Here is a 19,961-nt window from a genome sequence, read left to right on the forward strand (position 1 = left end):
TTCAATCAGATACAGTAGGCCTCACACTGTATTCAGGGCTTGAAATTAATCTTAATAATAACAATAATGACAAATGTCGCTATTTTGTTGAACTCAAACAGAACATGTGATATTCCTGTGATTCCCATAAAATCGCTGTTTCTGTCGCCACAATTGATACTGATACTGATACTTCCTCACTTGGACCAGCTGTCGTTCATATATGTTTTTCCTCCCGTGTGTCCCCAGGCGTGGCTGAGGATGTACGGCTATCTGCCCCAGGCCAGCAGGCAGATGTCCACCATGCGCTCAGCCCAGATCCTGTCCAGTGCCATCGGCGACATGCAGCGGTTCTACAGCCTGGAGGTCACCGGACAGATGGACCCGCAAACCGTCAGGTGGGCCAGGACTCAAAAGTTTGACAGTTCTTAATATTCTTGCCTCCAGGACTCATGAAAACTGGCCTGCAGCCCATTTTTGGTCCTAATCCCTAGCTTTAAGAAATGCCGAGTTGAAGGCTTAAATTGAACTGACCTTTGCAGTCCCACTTAAATGGTTGTTGACAGCAGGTAAGTACCCCAGAGGTTAGAGAAGTGGGCTTGTGCTGGTTCATATCCCAAATAAGAGAAGAGAATGAGTAAGACTTTCTCCTCCTTCAGTAATTGCCATTTAGCAAGGCACTGAACCCCCAACTGCTCCAGTGGTCAGCAGTAGAAGACTGGTTGCATCAGGCAGCTCCTAGGTGTCAATATGAAGCTGTGGAAAAGAACATGTATGCTCAGTCCAGAAAAAAAATGCATAAATATCAGCAGAAGAAAACAATGATCTTAACTTCTTACTCTGTCAATCCTCAACCCGCCACAGAGCCATGAGGCGGCCCCGCTGTGGTGTTCCTGACAAGTTCGGAGGTCAGATCAAAACCAACGTGCGGCGGAAACGCTACGCCCTCACCGGACATAAATGGAACAAGAGCCACCTCACCTACAGGTAATAAAAAGATGTTCTGTTAGTGGGATAACATCACTATGGGTACAACTGGCAGCAAATCAAGATGTGATTTGAAGTAATTCCAAGTGGCCACTGAATAAAGGAGCTTTTCTGTTGATAATATGTTGTTTCAAGAATGCATACATCACCATGTGATTTACATATTGCGTACAAAAAACATGAAGCATGAACTTGACTGGTCTGAAAATGTGCAAATTTGGCTCAACAAACTCAAATTTCTGTCCAAGTCCGAACTGAACCTGAGGTATAATTTTTGCTCGCTCAAACCAGACAAAACCCTTAAATTGCTGATAATATTCAGAGGAAAAAAACATCCTTTCCTTATTCCCTTAGTATCCAGAACTACACTCCTAAGATCGGAGAGTATAACTCCTACGAGGCCATCCGGCGGGCTTTCAAAATCTGGGAAAAGGTCACCCCGCTGACCTTTGACGAAATCCCCTACCAGGAGATCAAATACGGCCGGCGTAAGGAGCCCGACATCATGATCTTCTTCGCCTCGGGTTTTCACGGGGACAGCTCTCCCTTCGACGGGGAGGGGGGCTTCCTGGCCCACGCCTACTTCCCCGGACCCGGGATGGGCGGGGACACGCACTTTGACTCCGATGAGCCCTGGACCATCGGCAACCAGAACCTACAAGGTAAGAGACGACGGGTGCTGTCAGTTTGATGGGAGGGCTTTGGCATGACATCAACAAATCCATTGAACTGATTTGGATTGTGGATAGTGTTATCGTGTCATTAAAAGCAGCCTCAAAGTGCTACAGAGGAAAGATCATTAAAAACACGTAAAACACAACAGAAAAGTAGATGATGTGCCAAACACAGAGGTGGCTCTTTACTAATTCACAGAAAATGCCATTCTGTTGAGAAAGGGTTTTAGGCCTTTTTTAAAACAGCCCAGCCCTCAGGTGGTCGGGCAATTCATTCCACAAGTGGGGAGGGGAGTGGGGGGGGGGGGGGGGGGCAGCCACACAAAAAGCCCAGTGCCCCATGGTGTGAAGCTTATTCCTGAGGGTTTTGGAGCAGGCTGTTGCTTGACTTGAAGGTGCAAATGGGGGATTGCGGGGTAATTAGGTCCTTGAGGTCGGGTGGAGCATTTCTGAAAAGTCAGCAGAAGGGTTTTGAATTCCGTCCTGGAGGAGACGTGGAGCCGGGGGCGGGCGTGACGTGTCGTGTGTTTTTAAGGCGCTGACACATCACACCCATCCTGCCTCCGGAGCAGTTGACGAGAGTTGAATGAACCAACCTGAAACGAGTCGAGTTGACATCAGGTTTTGGTTGGGCTGCTGAGCAGTTGGCAGCACCATACCCGGCCCATATTGTGTAGGTTCCATTGGGTCCATATAATTCATTGCAAACAGCTGTCCCCGCTGCCACGCTCCTACGCGGCTTCACTTTAGAAGCAAGCCTAACCGGAGCTGGCGGGGCCCGGCCAGCTACATCATCTCTCATTTGTCAGGCTCCTCCGCTCCTCCACTTACTTCCATAAAACTTCAAAGTCCGTGCTTGGTGACATCACATGGCCCTCGCCCCAACTGTGCCTCCCGACGGCTCTCGAATTTACCCCCGCTTATGTTGCTAGGAACTTGTACTGACATACGCTAATCCATGCACACACTCACACACACACATATCTGTTCTCTTGCACACATATTCACACACACACACACACACACACACACATGCAAACCCACGCATGTCTGTACCTCTATACTTTTGAGGACCTCCCATTAACTATATTCACTCCCTAACCACTAACTCTAACCTCAGCCCTCGATACTACATGCCTAACCTACCTGAACCCTAACTCAGTGGTTCTCAAAGTGGGGTCCGGGGACCACCAGGGGTCCTTGAGGGGGTTCCAGGGGGTCCCCATGCAAACTGATGAATTGTTAAACTTCACCATTATAACACAATTAGAGAATGTAGAAGAATGACTGTTTTACAGATAGTCGTGGAATTCTGGACAAAATCATATCTGACAATAAAAGTATACTCAGATTTGGGTCCAAGAGACAAAATCAAAACAAATGGGGGTCTGTGGCCCTAATGTGTGCTAAATTAGGGGTCCTTGATATGAAAAAGGTTCCCTAACTGTAATTCCAACCCAAAACCTGAAGCCCAAGCTCTGATGTTAAACTAATCCCTTTCAGAAATGAGCACTGGCAAAATATCCTCATTTTGGAGGATTATCCTCATTTTCCTCACAAACACACCAAATGGAGTTCCCATTCTGTGCCTCAGTCTTGTCCTAGTAGTACACCAGTTAACCCTGTCAGCCAGAAGGGTTTCGGTGACAATGGGCTTTCCTGCCCTGTTATCTACTGACTCACACACAGCAGACACAGGTGGCTGACCTTTCTGTGTGTGTGTGTGTGTGTGCGTGTGTGTGTGTGTGTGTGTGTGTGTGTGTGTTAGAGTTGGGAGTAAGCATGTGTGCATGTGTGTACCACTGCTTATCTATACAGTGCTTGTGCGCACAAATGTACAAATGTATACAGAGATTGTTGTGTGTGTGTGTGTATGCATGAATGCTAGTGCTACTGTGTGTGTGTGTGTGTGTGTGTGTGTGTATCTGTGTGATCTGCTGTGTGTGGGAGGTGTTGCAGGACAGATCACAGGGACAGTGGAATGCCACAGTAAGTGGGAGTGTGTTCCACTTGGAGAGATCAGTAGACTGGTCCCATTGTTGCACCAGGCTACTCACACAAGGCCTGAGTAACCAAATTACAACGCTGTCTGACTTTAGACACATCTGTCCACCTTTGCACACCATAAAATACACATGTAGCCTTCACACAAGTCCTACATTTTAATGGAATGCCCACTGCACTATTGCTGAAAGTTTTCCCCAAATCAATTTGTGGGGAAATTCAACTTCTTGTTATATAACGCAGTGATTCTCAACCTTTTTCATATCAAGGACCCCTAAGTTAGTACACATTAGGGCCACGGACCCCCATTTGTCTCTCGGACCCAAATCTGAGAATATTTTTATTGTTGGATATGATTTTGTCCAGAATTCTACTTATTCTAGAAAAGACTATCTGTGTTGTAGGCAAAGATAATTATGATAGTCATTCTTCTACATTCTGTAACTGTGTTAACTTCTTGTAAATTATATAATGGTGAAGTTTAACAATTCCTCAATTTGCTGGGGACCCCCTGGAACCCCCTCAAGGACCCCTGGTGGTCACCGGACCCCACGTTGAGAACCACTGATATAACGGATATAACACAGGGGTTGTTTCCCTAGTGATTGACAGGTCGCCTGTCCAGTGATCGACAGGACGCAGATTATGGACCAGTAGCAGGCGGCACTGCCAATAGTGGGTTCCACCCTTTGCTTCACTTTGGCTGCTCCGGCTCTAAAAAATGTCAACATGGCAGCGACCGTAAACACAATCTCCAGGCTTCAAAACGGCCCTTCAGAAGCCAGCGGGCGACGTCACGCTCGCTACGTCCGTCTGTTTTTACAGTTTATCGTTCAGACTGAATCACCCTGAACCCCTGCAGGGGCGCTGTAGCCTGTGTAGCTGACTCCGACCCCACTGTGGAGGAGGGCGAGTGAAAGCAGAATTTCCCTCCGGGATCAATATAGCATCACATAAAAAAGTAATGAGACAACAGCTCACAGTAAAACCACTCGTAGCAAATGCGGTGCTTTTTTTTTGCTCGCCTTCCATTACCTCAGTTGCATTTGTCAGTGAATAACAATTGCATGTGGATCAACCTTTTCTTGTAAACCTTGTGACGCATGCTGTTCTTCATCAGCCTCTCTGAAACAGATGCTCTATTTGCCTAACGAAAACACCTTTTATGCCCAAAAAACTCCCTGACACAGACTTGAACACACTTCTAAAACAGCTGAAATACTGCGTGGCAAAAAGGTCAGGAGCCTTTATAGTCCTTTGTGGACTATGAAACTTAACGTGAGTAACGCAGTGGTTAAAAGACAGAACAAACTGGAAGAGTGCGTCTTGGTCGTTAGGGCGCTGAGAATGCTTTAGTGTGCGTTTCCTTCAGCTGGGATTTCCCTTCGCTGCTAATGAATGAGTTGTGAGTCGTGGTAAACGAGTTAACGAAGCTGCAGAGAGGGAGAATAGGTCCTGAATGACAAAGTGGAGTGTGTGTATAGGGTAGTCAGAGTTAGCGGCGGACGGGTTGGCTGTACTCCCGACTTCGCCGAGACGTTTGAAGTTTTGCTCTCGCTTTTTTTTTTTTTTTTTCCCTGTCAAACTGAATGGTTGTCACGGTTACCTCACAAAGCCCTCTTTCTCTGTCGTCCGCGCGCTCTCTTTCTTTTCATCCCTCACCGTCTCTCGCTCTCTTTCTTGCCCTCCGCCGCTCGCTCACTCGCTCTCCCCGAGTGTTTGCTGCAGCTTAGCAGGCCGCGAGGACTTTCATGTGACTCTAAAATTATATACGGGGGGGGGGGGGGAAGAGAGGAAGATGAAGTGTGTTTGTTTGTGTGTGTGTGTGTGTGTGTGTGTGTGTGCACAATGACAGGCATCCAGAGCATCCCCCCCTTCCCTTGCATGCGCAGCAGTGACATCACCTAGTCCCATGCCTCAACCGGATGATGTCACTGGCACAAATCTGGCCAATCAGCCTCAGCCCCGAGGTCAGACAAAATGGCGGGCAGGTTCAGAGTTCAGCCAGACCAGAGGCAGGAAACAAAGAGGTATTGACCGGGGGGGAAGTACCCAGCTGTGGGCTGGATCCACTTCAGAGACGACCTATAGGAATAGGTCAGTCAAATCTAAATCAGGTTTTTCTTTGTTTTTACTTTTCTCATAAAAAAAAACGTCTGTAAGGAGTCTTTTGTCCAGAGAGGAAGTTGACGCGGCGGTCAGTGTGTCACAGCTGTGCGCGCTCTCTGCGGTTTGCCGTGCCAATGTATAATTGTTGTCGCAGCATCAGACAACGGCAGCTCTTGATTGGCTAGAAATGTATGCTGATTCATATCAGCGATCATTAGCGTGCCTGTCTGTGATTTGTGTGTCAGATCTGTGGAGATCTTCATTGACACCCTAATTGGGAGAAACCACTGAACAGGCACATTCTTCTATGTTAACTCCATAGACTTAATGGGGGTCTTTCTGCTGACTGTAGCTTGCTGCACATAGGCCTACAGTCCTAATCCTGTGGTTTTGATAAGGCACACACGTATGAATGCATGTGCACACTAGGGATGGGACGGTTATGGCCATATAGAATATTCCTGCATCTCTGTGACATCCCTCCCTCTCTCTTGTCTCCCTTCCCCACCTCCATCCTTCCTATCTATCCAGGTAATGACCTCTTCCTGGTAGCGGTCCATGAGCTGGGCCACGCCCTGGGCTTAGAGCATTCCAACAACCCCCTGGCCATCATGGCTCCCTTCTACCAGTGGATGGAGACCGACGACTTCCAGCTGCCCGAAGACGACCTGCGGGGCATACAACAGATCTACGGTAGGTTTTGGGTGGTTCTTGGGAGGATCCTCTTGGGGCACGCTGTCCAAGTTGTATCACCATCACAGGATAGCCAATTAAGAGGCCTTTTTGTCGGTTATGACAATGGCTGTAGAATGACTGAAGCAGCGAGACTGGAAGACAAGACTTTTTAAACATTACCTTTTTTTGTACAGCAAAGTGACCACTGTGTCAAAGATAGATCAAAGCCATATGTCCATTCTGGTAAATGTCGCACAACCAGTTTTCACCCACCCTGTTTGTGTCTCCTTGCAGGTCAGCCGGACAGTGGCCCCACCCAGGCCCTGCCCACGGTGACGCCCCGTCGCCCAGAGCCCCGGCCCCCCCAGACACCCCCTCGGAACCCCGACCGTCCGAGGACCACCGACAGACCGGACCACTATGGTCCCAACATCTGTGAAGGGAATTTTGACTCAGTCACTATGCTCCGAGGAGAGATGTTCGTGTTCAAGGTAAGGGGTTCGAGGATTTTTTTTATTGATTTTTTTTTTCACTTGGAGGCACAGATACACTTGGCTTGGTCATCCTGGAACAAATTACTGTTTTATGAGCCTCCTAGCTGGCTGAAGAACATAAAAGACTAGTGGAGAGATATTAACCTTCAAAGTGAAAGGGTTTACTTTGTGTTGTATAAGTTTGTTATGTGTCGTTGCTTGGAAATTCAGTAGGCTTCCAGCCGAGCAGCTGTCCTGACCCGTTAACTGTGCCAATAAATCAAATCTAAAAGAATCTGTTAAGTTACCATTCTCTCCTGGAGAACCTGTAGAGCCTTATTGGCACGTGCATGGCCAACCAGGGGCCTGTTTTCAATCAGGTCCTCAGTGATTGTAAAAAGACAGGCCCGCTGTCTTTTATGGGATGGAACGCGGTTAAAGGGGCAGGGTGCGGTCAGGTGTGCACCTTAAAGAGCCTTTGGACCCACACAAACCCATTCATATAGCCCAAAGCAGCAGTTAGCTATTAGCTGGGTTTTACCTTTAAGAGAATGTTCTTAAAAAATTCTCCGCTAGTACACCAACTGGTCATATGGCCCTTGGCTGCAGTTAGGTATCAGCTGGGTTTTGGCTTTTAGGGATATTTCAGATATTTTATTATTATGCCACCCACCATATGGTCCTTGGATGTTGTCCCACATCTGCTGAGTCATTTCACTGATCCTGGGGGTAATATGGTAGTGGCAGCCAACTCCTGAATTCCCTTAAATACCAGTGGCAAACAGGACTCCATTTCCCCTACTGTCTTTGTCCCACTGCAGGATTTGAGCTATGACAGCCTATACATAGCGCTGGTCCACCATGATTGTCAATACTGTGTTTGAGTGGGAGAGGTCAGAGGAGGTGTCCAGTGTTGGCAGCGTTGAACAATGAAGTGGTGTGCAGATATGACAAGAGTGCTGGACGGAGAACATCCAGGCTTTGCACTAAGAGCACGTTGACTTTGGGTGGACTGTCGTTTTATGGACGCTTAATGCTTTCACCAAATGGGTTCTGCAAGCCGAAATTCTATTTCAGTGTCACCTCCAGAGGGCGAATACGTGGGGATTGGAATAGTTAAAAGACAAAAACGAAGGACTGAAATAGAGAGAGCGTCAGTCTGGCTCTTGACGTCGGGCTGCAGCAGTCGGAGTCACACAGCAGAAAACATTCAACAGCGTCAAACAGTCCAGCAGATCTTGAACTGGATCCCAGTCCACCTAAACCTGTCGACCTAACTAGTGCCAGGAACCAAACATAGAAGTATTTTGCTCGCAGAGCCGACAAATATGGACACCCAATCGACCCAAAGTCAAAATTCTGGTATCATGACAACGCTACCTCCAAGGTCTATTCTAGGAAAGAGCGCTGTCCCTCCAAACCCACCGCGCTCATTCCGTGAATATCTCCTATCTTAGACTGTAAGTGTGTCTGACACTGACCAGTAGTCGCCAGACTTGGCTTCCAGCTGCCTGGACATGGACTGCACACGCTCAGCTGGTAATATCCACGTTCTTGGGTTTCATCTGCACTGCTGAAGTGGGTCTGGACGCTGTTCATCAGTGTCTGAAATTAACTTTTGGCTTACCTGGCAAGGGCACATAAACTAAGAAAAATGACGTGCTAAGAATATATTTTTTTTTTCAATGCTGTTTTGTGTATAGAACTGAGTATTGTGTGAAGCAATCAATAAAGAAACAAGAACAGATTTAATTTTAATTTAAGTTTTGATTTAAAACGTGCTCACTCAGCTATACAGGGTCTGAAATTAACACCTTCCAAGCGTGAAATGGCTGTAAAATTTGTCTTTGGCGCGATGATAACATTTGAAGTTGTATAGTCTTTTGGGAGTAGGCAGTTCAAAATGCGCTCTTGTTTTGAATTTTTGAGTATCATTTTAGGCGAATTAACCATCCAGGCAGCAGAGAAACAGAAGTTTAGTTCTGCTAAATGGTGGATCATTACTCTTCCCTGTCATTACTCTGCACAGGTACAATAGACCGTACTCAATGTACCGTATGTGTGGGAGTATTCTCTATCACATCAGTACCACACTGAGTCCTGCCCATTAGAAGAAGAAAGGGCTTGTCATTCTCGGGGGGTAATTGCTCCTTTCTGTTCTTCATGCTTCTGTTCCTTCACAGCGGAGTGGTAGACATTAAGACAGGCTGTCAATAATAAAGCCCCGTCACACTGGGATCTGCTCTGCTGTGTTTCTGAACACTGTTATGATCTGTTCTTTCTTATCCTGGTCAGCTCTAGGTGCTGTCAGTTCACACAAATGGAAGAACGCCATCAGCTCTGTTTTGTTCCGTTCTATTCTATTCTATTCTATTCTCCTCTCCTCCTGCTATTCTGTGGGTCTACCTATTCTATGCACATGCTGTCCTGTCCCGTCCTTTCTTCTCTGTCCTGTTCTGTTCCTCTATTCTCTCCCACCCATCTCCACTCTGTCCCAGCGCTCTGTCTGCCAGTGCGTCCTGTGTGAAGGACAAAGCTAGGTGTGCTTGCCAGGAAGAAGCCGCTCTGAGGTTTTTTACCATTACATTACCCAGGACAAGCTGGGCTACTGACTCACCGCTAATGAATGAGTCTGAAGGCTTCTGGTGTAAATCTGTCTGCCGGCTTGTACGCACATACCGTATACGCACTAGTATATACGTGCAGACGAGCATTATCTTTCTTTCTGTGCTCGGGGGAAAATTTACTCGGACAAATAGATCACTTTAACAGTTCTGTATAAAAGTCATCATGTAGCAGGCCCGGAGCAACAGGGAGCGTTGTGTGTCTGAGTGTGTGTGCAATAATAGGACATGTGATATAGCCAGCAGAGCGGAGACTGGCTATTATTAGCCTGCTAGCGTTTAGCCCATTGTTGGTTAATTGTACGTTCTGGTCTAGTTGTCTTGTAGAGCTCAGTATGCTTGGCATAATGACAGCCCAGCAATATCCACAGCACTATCAGACCTGAATAGGAAATATAGATAACAGAAGAATAGAATAGAGACAGAAAAGTGACTTTGGAGTAACTTTCATAGCTATCTTTGTATCTTTCCGTGTCTATCTGTGTGTGTACATCTCTCACTCTTATGTCTAAAGCTACAACAGTGTGCTCATGAATGTTTAAAGAGTAGGGGGATATCTGTAGTGATATATTTTGGACTTTTGGTAATATTCCATAGCTGATTTGGCCATCAGTTTGTTTTGGACTAACTCCTGGCTGCTGGCTCCCAGCCTGGAAGAAAGGAAGAGAAAGAGAGAAAAGGGCAAACTGGCATCGTCAATCGTTATTTGTAGCTTTGGACGGTTGCTGAGGGCAAGAAAGGACGCGCACAAACACGCATCTTACTTTCTGTCCTCTCAGGGCCGTTGGTTCTGGCGGGTGCGTCGGAACAGGGTTCTGGATAACTACCCCATGCCCATCAGTCACTTCTGGAGGGGCCTGCCCGGAGACATAGACGCCGCCTACGAGAGGCACGACGGCAGGTTCGTCTTCTTCAAAGGTACGGAAACACACACATTTTAATATATTAGTGTGAAGTTTAACCCTGGCTTTTCGGTCTTTTACGCAGGGTACGTCGCCATGGTAACGTAGGCTGCACAGTTAACCTGCTCCACAGCTGTATATGTTCAGGATACCGGATCCAAACTCATAAAAAGTGCGCCTCCTCGCCAGTCAACTCCCTAGAAATATAGCATCACCACTCCTAGAGGATCCCCAGGACTTCTTTTTTAATAACGTTTGATGCAAAAATTTCATCTACCAAACCCAATATGAACAAAAACATTGTATTAAAATGAATGAGACAAATAATAATAAATCCCCTTTACAGGGAATACTATTGAATTAACAGATAATAAGAAGGGCTGTTTGCAGGGCAACAGTATTTAGAGTCCAGCAGAACCACTTTGCTTTCCATGATTATTTATTATATCAGACATATAATAAATGTTTGTAGCATTTCTGCGTTGCAATTTACCCACTCTACATTAGTTGACTATAGTTATCAATAATGAATTACATTTGCCAATGCATATTAAGTGCTGAAATTCTTTCATAGGATTCCAAGAGTGATTGCGCCCATATTCCTGAACATGAGGCAAACTTTGTGAACAGAGAATCTTTTCACAGCCTCAACTGTGATGACACAATCCTGTTTGAATGAAAAGTTTGCCCACTGTGCCTTAATGATGGGACAGTGATAAGCCTATTTACTTGGACATGCAATTTTCCTCCAGCAATCCTCTCTAGCCTCGGCAACAGCAACAGTGTTATTTTCACTGTTCTATTTTTTTTTACTGCTCATATTTAGGCCTATTCATCATAATAGTTTGTTCTTCTTCACAGAAGAACAAACAATAGATTCTAAAAATCATTTTTTTCCCCGAACGTCCCACTTCTACAGCCTACTTAACATGATGAAATTGTCAGCAGCATATCTTTACATAATCCCACAATTGTTCATAGTCAAGTTTATTGCTGCATATTTTTACATTCTGTTTGTGTGCTTATATTCTGGTTCATTTTCCCTGCTGAATCCTTTTACTTTTGCCACTGCAACAACCTAATTTCCCCGCGGGGATCAATAGTTTCATCTTAGTTTATCTTAAATACGCTGCTCTGGATCTGTCCATGTTGCATGTGATTGAGTATTTGTTACAAACCCCGCCACTTTCATGTGAATGCTCATAGCTGGATAGGAAAATCCTGGGTTGCCAGGTTGAATAGTAACAATCAAACACAATACCAGCATTTGCTTGGTTTCTATTGAATCGGCTCTGTTTCATCTGCCATGCCAGTGCAAAACAATAGCTGACCTTGGCGTCATTTATTTATTCCTTTGGTATGATGCAGCATCCAAGTTTTATACTGGAAACCCATTTGGTCTGGCAGCGTTTCAACTGTTTATCCTGCAAGTATTATATATTTTTTCTATCTTTATAGGATGATATTGCGTTTTGTTTTTCTGATAGTGCAGGGTCGGTGTCATCAGCATATGGAACAAAAATGTTTCCTTTGGGCTCGGATGCGTTCCCGCATAGAAAGCCATCCACCATCTGGTTTCTCCTTCACAACCCAAATGCAGTTATATTGCCCAGTGGTAATTTCAAACCACCATGTCATAATGCTATCAAATTATAACAGTAAAACAGATTTGAGGGCTTTTTTCATCTCCTACAGATGATGGTGAAGATATATGTCCCCACCTCCCTAAGAAAGCAGTGGTATACAGTATAATACATTCTTAGTACAGAGTATAAATCTCCTTTAACGGAGCTCATTATTCAAACTGTGTGAGTCACTGAGAGCGGCTCGTCTTTTACAACGGCGGATAAAGTTGGAGCCGTTGAACGGAAATGAGAGGACTAGCCCTTTAAGGCAGCTGGGCTTCAGGGGCAGCTGATGATGATGATGATGATGATGATGATGATGATGATGATGATGGTGGTGATGATGATGGTGAGGATGATGATGTCATTGGCAAGTGTCTGGCTCCGACACTTGGCTGCAGTCCATCAGCACAGAAAGAAAGAAAGTCAAGAACCCAAGATTTGCCCTGTAGCACATCTGGCAGACTTGAGAGCTGGAGATAGACAGACACACACACACACACACACACACACACACACACACACACACACACAGGTGGGATATCTATTACTTGAACGTTCAAATGCGACCAATCAGACCAGTCAGCAACTTGACTTTCTCTCTGACTGCATTTTTATGATATCTTTGATGAACAAGTTTGAACATACAACACACATCTGTAGCTTTCTTACTTTCTGAGGTTTTTTTTGTTGGCGGTGATTCGTCCATTTCCAAGACTTGGCTCTCACGTACATTATGTTTTATGTCTTTTTTTCCCGACAATGATAATGGGTTCTGCCAGACCTTCCTCCTGCGCTGGCACAGCGCTGTGTAGGGAGGTCTGGCCGAGCGAGACTAATTTCCTCTGGACTAGACTATATGTAATACTGTTATCTATTATTTATTAATTTACTCTCCTTTCTTTTTTTTTTTGGTGAACTCCCATTGTGTTCAGTTAGACATGGCAATGTTGTTCATGTAACATTCATGACAAAGTGCCACTAAAGCTTACTGAATTGGATTAAATTGAATTGAACTTGGGGTCTGAACAGAGTAATCTTGAGTATGGCTGGCTTGGTGGATGGATGGAAGGATGGATGGATGTAGGGCTGGGCAATATATCGATATTATATCGATATCGTGAGACTAGATATCGTTTTAGATTTTGGATATCGTAATATCATGAAGTGTTGTCTTTTCCTGGTTTTAAAGGCTGCATTACAGTAAAGTGATGTGATTTTCTGAACTTACCAGACTGTTCTAGCTGTTCTGTCATTTGCCTTTACCCACTTAGTCATTATATCCACATTACTGATGATGATTTATCAAAAATCTCATTCTGTAAATATTTTGTGAAAGCACCAATAGTCATCCCTACAATATTGTCGCAATATCGATATCGAGGTATTTGGTCAAAAATATCGTGATATTTGATTTTGTCCATATCGCACAGCCCTAGATGGATGGATGGATGGGTGGATGGATGGATGGATGGATGGATGGATGGAGGCAGGGAGTCAGGATTCCCACCGGTCATGGAATTCCTGGATTATGATGGAATTTCGAGATTCCCGACAGAGAAAAGTCAGGGAATTTGATCATTTTCTCTGGGAAAGTAAGGGAATATCAGGGAATTTTACAAAGGGGAAACCCAACCAACTGGTTTCCGTACCAGTTTTACACATTCATTAAATCAGCTGTTTTTCTCCACAACAAGCCCAACACTTGGAGTGGAAACCAGACTTGTTTATCCCTGTTGAAAAACAGCAACAACAAACCAGGAAAGGAATCAAATGTTTTCACTCACTGAGTTATAAAAAGTCACGGGATTTTTTTTTTTTTTTTTTTTATGTCACGGCCAGCGACCGCGGGAACCCCGGGAATCGTTACGTCAACCTCTGCTTCTCTCCAGATGCTGAGCGGACAGGTTTCGCTCGTAACGAGGGGCGAGGGGCCGGAGGTGGGCGGGTGGATGGGATGGGATTTTGGGGTGGGGTGGGGTGGGGTGGGGGTGGGGGGGTGTAGAGGGAGGGGAGGTGGGATGGAAGCCAGGAGGGGAGAGGTAACGGTGCCAGAAGGGATGGAGTCCCCCAGTCTGACACAGTGAAAAACAATAAAACTTTCCCTTCAACGAGAAATCTGCTTCAGACCAGCTGCTCCTAATGGACAATTACAAGAACCGAAACTCCTGAGTCAATGATGTCGCTCGTTTCTGTTTCTGTTATTTGTTGCCGTGCCAAAAAATCATTATTGCATTTAATGCGATTTACACCAAAAGTTGTGTGTAAATGCTGTTTTGGTTTCTCTTATTGTTCCTCAGGCCTTTTCAATTATTTTGTGAAATCTGTGCCAGCAAATTAAATGTGTGCGTGTGTGTGTGTGTGTGTGTGTGCGTGCACGTGTTGCTGTGTGTGTGTGTGCATGGCAGAATGCGTATGAGTGGGAATGCATGTTCATGTATTTATGTCTATTTGTGCATGTCATGTTTGCGTAGGTGTGTCTATATGCGTGTGCGTGTGTGTTTGCATGTTAATGTATGTAGTGTGTGTGTGTGTGTGTGTGTGTGTGTGTGTGTGTAAGGCTGTGTTAACAGTTTCCAGAGCTACAGCTCCAGGGTTATGAGTGGGAGTGGATGGAGGGGGAAAGTCCCACTGTATGCACCATAAAGAACCATTAACCATGAGAGCAATTCTCTCTCTCTCTCTCTCTCTCTCACCCTCTCTGATCTATGTTTCTGACTCTACCTCCCCATCCCCCTTGTCTCCACATCCCTCTTGTCTAATCATCTCCTCCCTTCTCCTGCTCCCTCCATCTCCTCTTCCACTCCTCTTCTTTGTCTTCTTCTTCCCTTTCCTCTCTCTTCAATTTTCTTCAATCCTCCCTCTCCTCTCCTCTCCTCTCCTCTCCTCTCCTCTCCTCTCCTCTCCATAGGGAACAGATACTGGCTTTTCCGGGAGGCCAACCTAGAACCAGGCTATCCACTGGAGCTGACAGATTATGGCCGAGACATTCCCTACGACCGAATAGACACGGCCATCTGGTGGGAGCCGTCCGGCTACACCTACTTCTTCCAAGGAGACTGGTAATGAAGCCTCCAACCTGCCAGTAGTCACATGAAAACCTTGTAACTAGTTATATTTTGATCTGGTTTGAACGTATACACGGCCCTTTGTAGGTTGAGCTTCACCCCCAGAGCCCATGAAACCTATTTGAGATCCATTGCATATATTCAAAAATACAACAATCTAAAATAAGTTTAATAACTTTTGGAAAAATTAGGTTTATGGAGTAGAGACCACAGGTACAACAGCAGATATATAAGTATGTTTTTTTTGGCTGTACCAACAATAAACCAAAAAAAACTCCCTGAAGCACAATTCAAAGTTCAATCCGTGTTTTTGAGTTCTAATGTTATTCCTCCGATCAAAGTCCAGTCCATGTTTGTGAGCATGCACGGCTCTCTCCCATAGCTAGAAGCTCGAGAACCACTGCTCTAGCGGTTATAAAAAGACAAACACTGAAAGGCTTTACCAGTAATGAATTAGACTCATGCTGTGGCTTCATAGAATGTTCATGTGTATCTTTCCTGCCAAATGACTTTATTATTCTGTAGTGCTGCAGTGGAGCAGGCCTGTATGCCTGTGAATGCCCGTCATTTTGTTAACAATGCCTGTCTGCTATTCACTGGAGCCGCTTCAGTGTTTGTCTCTTGATAATCTTACACTTAATCTTATTACAGTATGAACATATTGCTTCTGTCTTTAGGAGTGGCTTGCTTCTATTCATCTAAACTGAAATGACTAAGATCACAGGCATAACACGTGCATTTATGGTGGATATTTTCCCAGCAATACCCTTTAAGTATTAAACTACACAAGCTACATTTGTGTAGCTCTTTACTTAACAAAGTGCTGTGAGCAAAACAAACATATTAACAATCAGCTGTAATACAGGGAGGGCTTGCACTGCTGTAGAACAGACATAGTACAAGAGTATGGGTAACACTTTACAATAAGGGTCACTAAGTTAAGGGTTAGTTAATGCTTAATAAGCATTAACTAACCCTTAATTAACAGTTAACTAATGTGTAATTTACTAATGTTGTTCATGTTAACTAAGGTATTAATTTATACATTATTTAATAGTTTATAAAGATGACTATTAAATAATGCATAAATTAATACCTTAGTTAACATGAACACCATTAGTAAATGATTACCAGACACATTAGTTAACTGTTAATTAAGGGTTAGTTAATGCTTATTAAGCATTAACTAATCCTTAACGTGACCCTTATTGTAAAGTGTTACCAGAGTATGCAACTGTAATCTAATAATACAAATATACATAGAAAAATGATAACACTATAGCTGTCCTTTTGCAGGCCATTTGAAAAGTCCACTGAGCAAAACTCAGGATCTGATATAGAACTGGCTTGGATCAGGTTTCATGTAGGCCGAATGTTCGCCTAGCGCATTGCACACACTCACAGACTTGAATGGTCACTGTGGAAAACACACCCACCCTATATACACACCGTGTGCTGTGCTGTGTAGCTACACGTGACACTGAGCAGCGTAACAGTGTCCCGGACTTGTTTACATGGCTGATAAACAGTAACATCTGCCTTCCTGTGCTGCCGTCTCCAGGTACTGGCGTTTCAACGAGCAGTCCCGCTCGGCCGACAGAGACTACCCCAAACCAATCAGCGTCTGGGGCTCGTCGGTTCCGTCCACTCCCAAGGGGGCCTTCCTCAGCGATGACGGGGGTGAGCCGAGATGACGAGAGTGGTTTCTGTCCGCGCGTGTGTGTGTGTGTGTGTGTGTGTGTGTGTGTGTGTGTGTGAGAGAGAGAGAGAGAGAGAGATAAAGAGGAAGGAGGGGCTCTGGTAGCCAGAGACACGCCTGAAACAAAGAATCAGGGTGTGGTCCTTCAGTCATAGGAAAGAGAGAGGAATGGGGGATGGTGTGTGTGTGTGTGTGTGTGTGCGTGTGTGTGTGTGTGTGTTGGTTAGAGAATCTGAGCTTGCACATGGAGAAAAACAGGCATCATGTTGCCGTGCTTAGTGAGAATGGAAGTAAAGAGGAGTGATTTTTAGAAGTCTAACCTTCCAGCAAAACCTCCATCCATGCTGTTCTTATTCTGCTGTTGCATTCATTGTAAGTCGGTGTTTTGTCAGCTGAAATAACTAAAATGTAAATGAAACATCCCCCCCATACAAAGTTCAACAAATAACTCTAAATCTGCTTTTTTTTTCTGCCTGAACCACATTTTGCGATGATAATGAAAAGCTGATTTGCACGATGCACACTTTGTCTCCATAATGACTTGCTGCAGCGGCCGCCGCTATCAGCAATACTAGTGCTTATGTGTCACTCTGAAACACTTAGCAGAAACTCCTACAGCAGAGCCGATACGCTCCCCATGCTGACTCCGTAGGATCGGAGTAGCGGCTACTAACACCTCCTCTACCGCTGCACCTCCTCCGTTTTCATTTTCATTGTTGTCGTCGCAGACCAGTCAGCCGCCTACGCACCGTGAAGCCTCACACCTCTCTCCCTCACACCTCTCTCCCTCCTTTGAGTTTTGGCTGACTCACACACAAAAAAAAAAAAAAAAAACGGTCAACGTCAGGCGTTTCTCTTTTAAAAAACTTCTCGACTTCAGAAAGAGGCACCGCTCCGCCTAAAGAGACACCGGGCGGAGCGAGCGTCTTCTCCAAAGTGACATTTTTTTTTTTTTTTTCCTGTGTGCCTCGCAGCCGCTCCTCGTTCCCTTTGAAGTGAAAAAGGCGCTGGCAGTAAAAAAAAAAAGAAAAAAAAAAAAGCAGAATAGTGTGAACATGGCTTAAGACTGTTGAGGTTTTCAAATGAATGGCGTTTGTAAAGACTATAAGTTGCAGTGTTGTGTAGAATTTTAGTTAGAGACAGTAGGGGTTCTTGCATTCATACACCAAATTATGAATTTAAATGTCCCCAATTTGATTCTATCCTGTGTCTGTGTTTTGTTGACGCCACAACAAATGACCAAGAACAAGCAAACATGTCACATGACTTGGGAAGAAAAGGAAAGATATTTGAAACATCATTATTATTATTACTAAATATTATACACAACTGGGAGTATGGCAGTGTCAACAGAGCCGTGACATCACTGCAAGTCACGGATATCTGAAGTAGGGCTGGACAATATGGTTGAAATCAATATCACGATAATCATAAGGATTTTTTTCGATATCGATATATATATGACGATATGGCTCACATAAGCGAAATCACGTTAAATAATCAAATTAATGTTCATCATATTGAACCGAATGGTAATGTTTGGTGTGATGTCAAGTTTCTAAATAAGATTTGCTTGTTCTCATCAGTTCAGACAGCAGAATTGTGCGTCTCGATATCCCGAAATCACCACATCATCACAATATAATCCCACTGAAAGACGATAAACGATAATATTGAATTATCGTCCAGCCCTAACCTGAAGGCTTGAAATGTCATTGATATTGTTTGTTTCTTCTCTCTTTACCTCCTCCAGCTTACACCTACTTCTACAAGGGCTCCAAGTACTGGAAGTTCGACAACCACCGCATGAAGAGCGAGCCGGGCTACCCCAAGTCCCATCCTCCGGGACTTCATGGGCTGCACCGTGGACCTGGACCCGGACAGGGACCGCGACACGGACGCCGACCCGGGACGCAAGTACCCGGACGTGAACCGGCCGCCGTTCAACCCGGACGCCGGGCGCGACGGCGACAAGGGCAAGGACCGGGCGGGAAGGACCGGGACGGCAAGGACCGGGACGGGACCGACACGGACGGCGGCAAAGGCTCCGACGGCGGCGGGGACGAGGACGAGCGCGAGGGCCGCGAGGAGGACACCAACGAGGTGGACGTGGTGCTGAAGGTGGACGACAGCGAGGAGCGGACCATGAACATCCTGATGGTGACCATCCCACTCTTCCTGGTGCTGTGCATCCTGGGATTGATCTACGCCATCATCAGCACGCTGCAGAGGAAAGGGGCGCCGCGGCTGCTGGTGCACTGCAAGCGCTCGCTGCAGGACTGGGTCTGACCCCTCGGTCTTAGGGGACGTTGAACTTTGAACTTTAGATGGACCTTAGAGAAGCCTCTTACGCCTCCCCGCCCCCCCCCTCTCCTCCTCCAGTGATCCGTCTGTCTGGAGTCTATGTGCTCAGTCCCCGCCCCCCCCGCCCCCCAACTCGTAGTACATGTGGTAGTAGATGCGTACCTGCAAATACTGTACTGATATAGACACATACACACACACACACACACACACACACACACACACACAGTAGCATTCACAAAGACACAAGAAGCATGCATAAACACATATGTGGGCTCTTACATATACATACATATACATACATATACACACATACACACACACACACACACACACACACACCACTCTAACCTCCTCCCCTCCCCCATGGTGCTCTACAATGCGTTGACTGTAGTCTATTTATATGAGAGAAGTTTGCACATTGTTTTCTTGTTGTTTTTGTTGTGGTTCATATTGTGTGACTTAGTTTTTTTTTTTGTTATCATTAGTGTTATTTCTAAACCAGGAAGGCTGTTCTATTCTCTCTCCTGTCTCTGAACCCCCCGCCTACCCCCCCGACCCCCCCTTCCCTCCTCTTATCTCAGTAGGGGTTTTTTTTTTTTTTTGCTCCCAGATACCTGACATCTGCTTATACGATCAGGGCAGCGATAAAAAAAGAAATACACGGAGACGGCGAGGAAAGAAATGGAGATTGATAGACAGACAAAGTTAAAGAAGAAGCCGGGCGGAGGTTTCGCGTCCTTGTTCTTCCTCCTTCTCATCCTCGTTTTCCCCTCAAACCCCCCGAGGACTCGAACCCCGAGCCTCAGCGGGACAGTACGCTACGGGTGGGGATTTG

The 19,961-nt window shown here is 45.5% G+C and overlaps 1 protein-coding gene across 1 annotated transcript; it reads left to right on the plus strand.

Annotated features, from left to right (window-relative positions):
• Positions 1 to 234: 234 nt before the first annotated feature.
• LOC139661541 (matrix metalloproteinase-15-like) lies at positions 235 to 19,108 on the plus strand. The gene is given in 11 exon segments (XM_071540001.1): positions 235 to 377; positions 844 to 966; positions 1,321 to 1,628; positions 6,285 to 6,446; positions 6,723 to 6,919; positions 10,305 to 10,443; positions 14,964 to 15,114; positions 16,682 to 16,800; positions 18,573 to 18,655; positions 18,657 to 18,784; positions 18,841 to 19,108. Coding segments are annotated over 11 exon segments (1,815 nt in total). The 5' UTR covers positions 235 to 240.
• Positions 19,109 to 19,961: the final 853 nt, after the last annotated feature.

Source organism: Centroberyx affinis, unplaced genomic scaffold (genome assembly GCF_046629955.1).
Source record: "Centroberyx affinis isolate AG114_WGS23_722 - 3 ecotype Tasmania unplaced genomic scaffold, CSIRO-AGI_Caff_v1 ptg003548l_1, whole genome shotgun sequence".
Taxonomy (NCBI): domain Eukaryota; kingdom Metazoa; phylum Chordata; class Actinopteri; order Beryciformes; family Berycidae; genus Centroberyx; species Centroberyx affinis.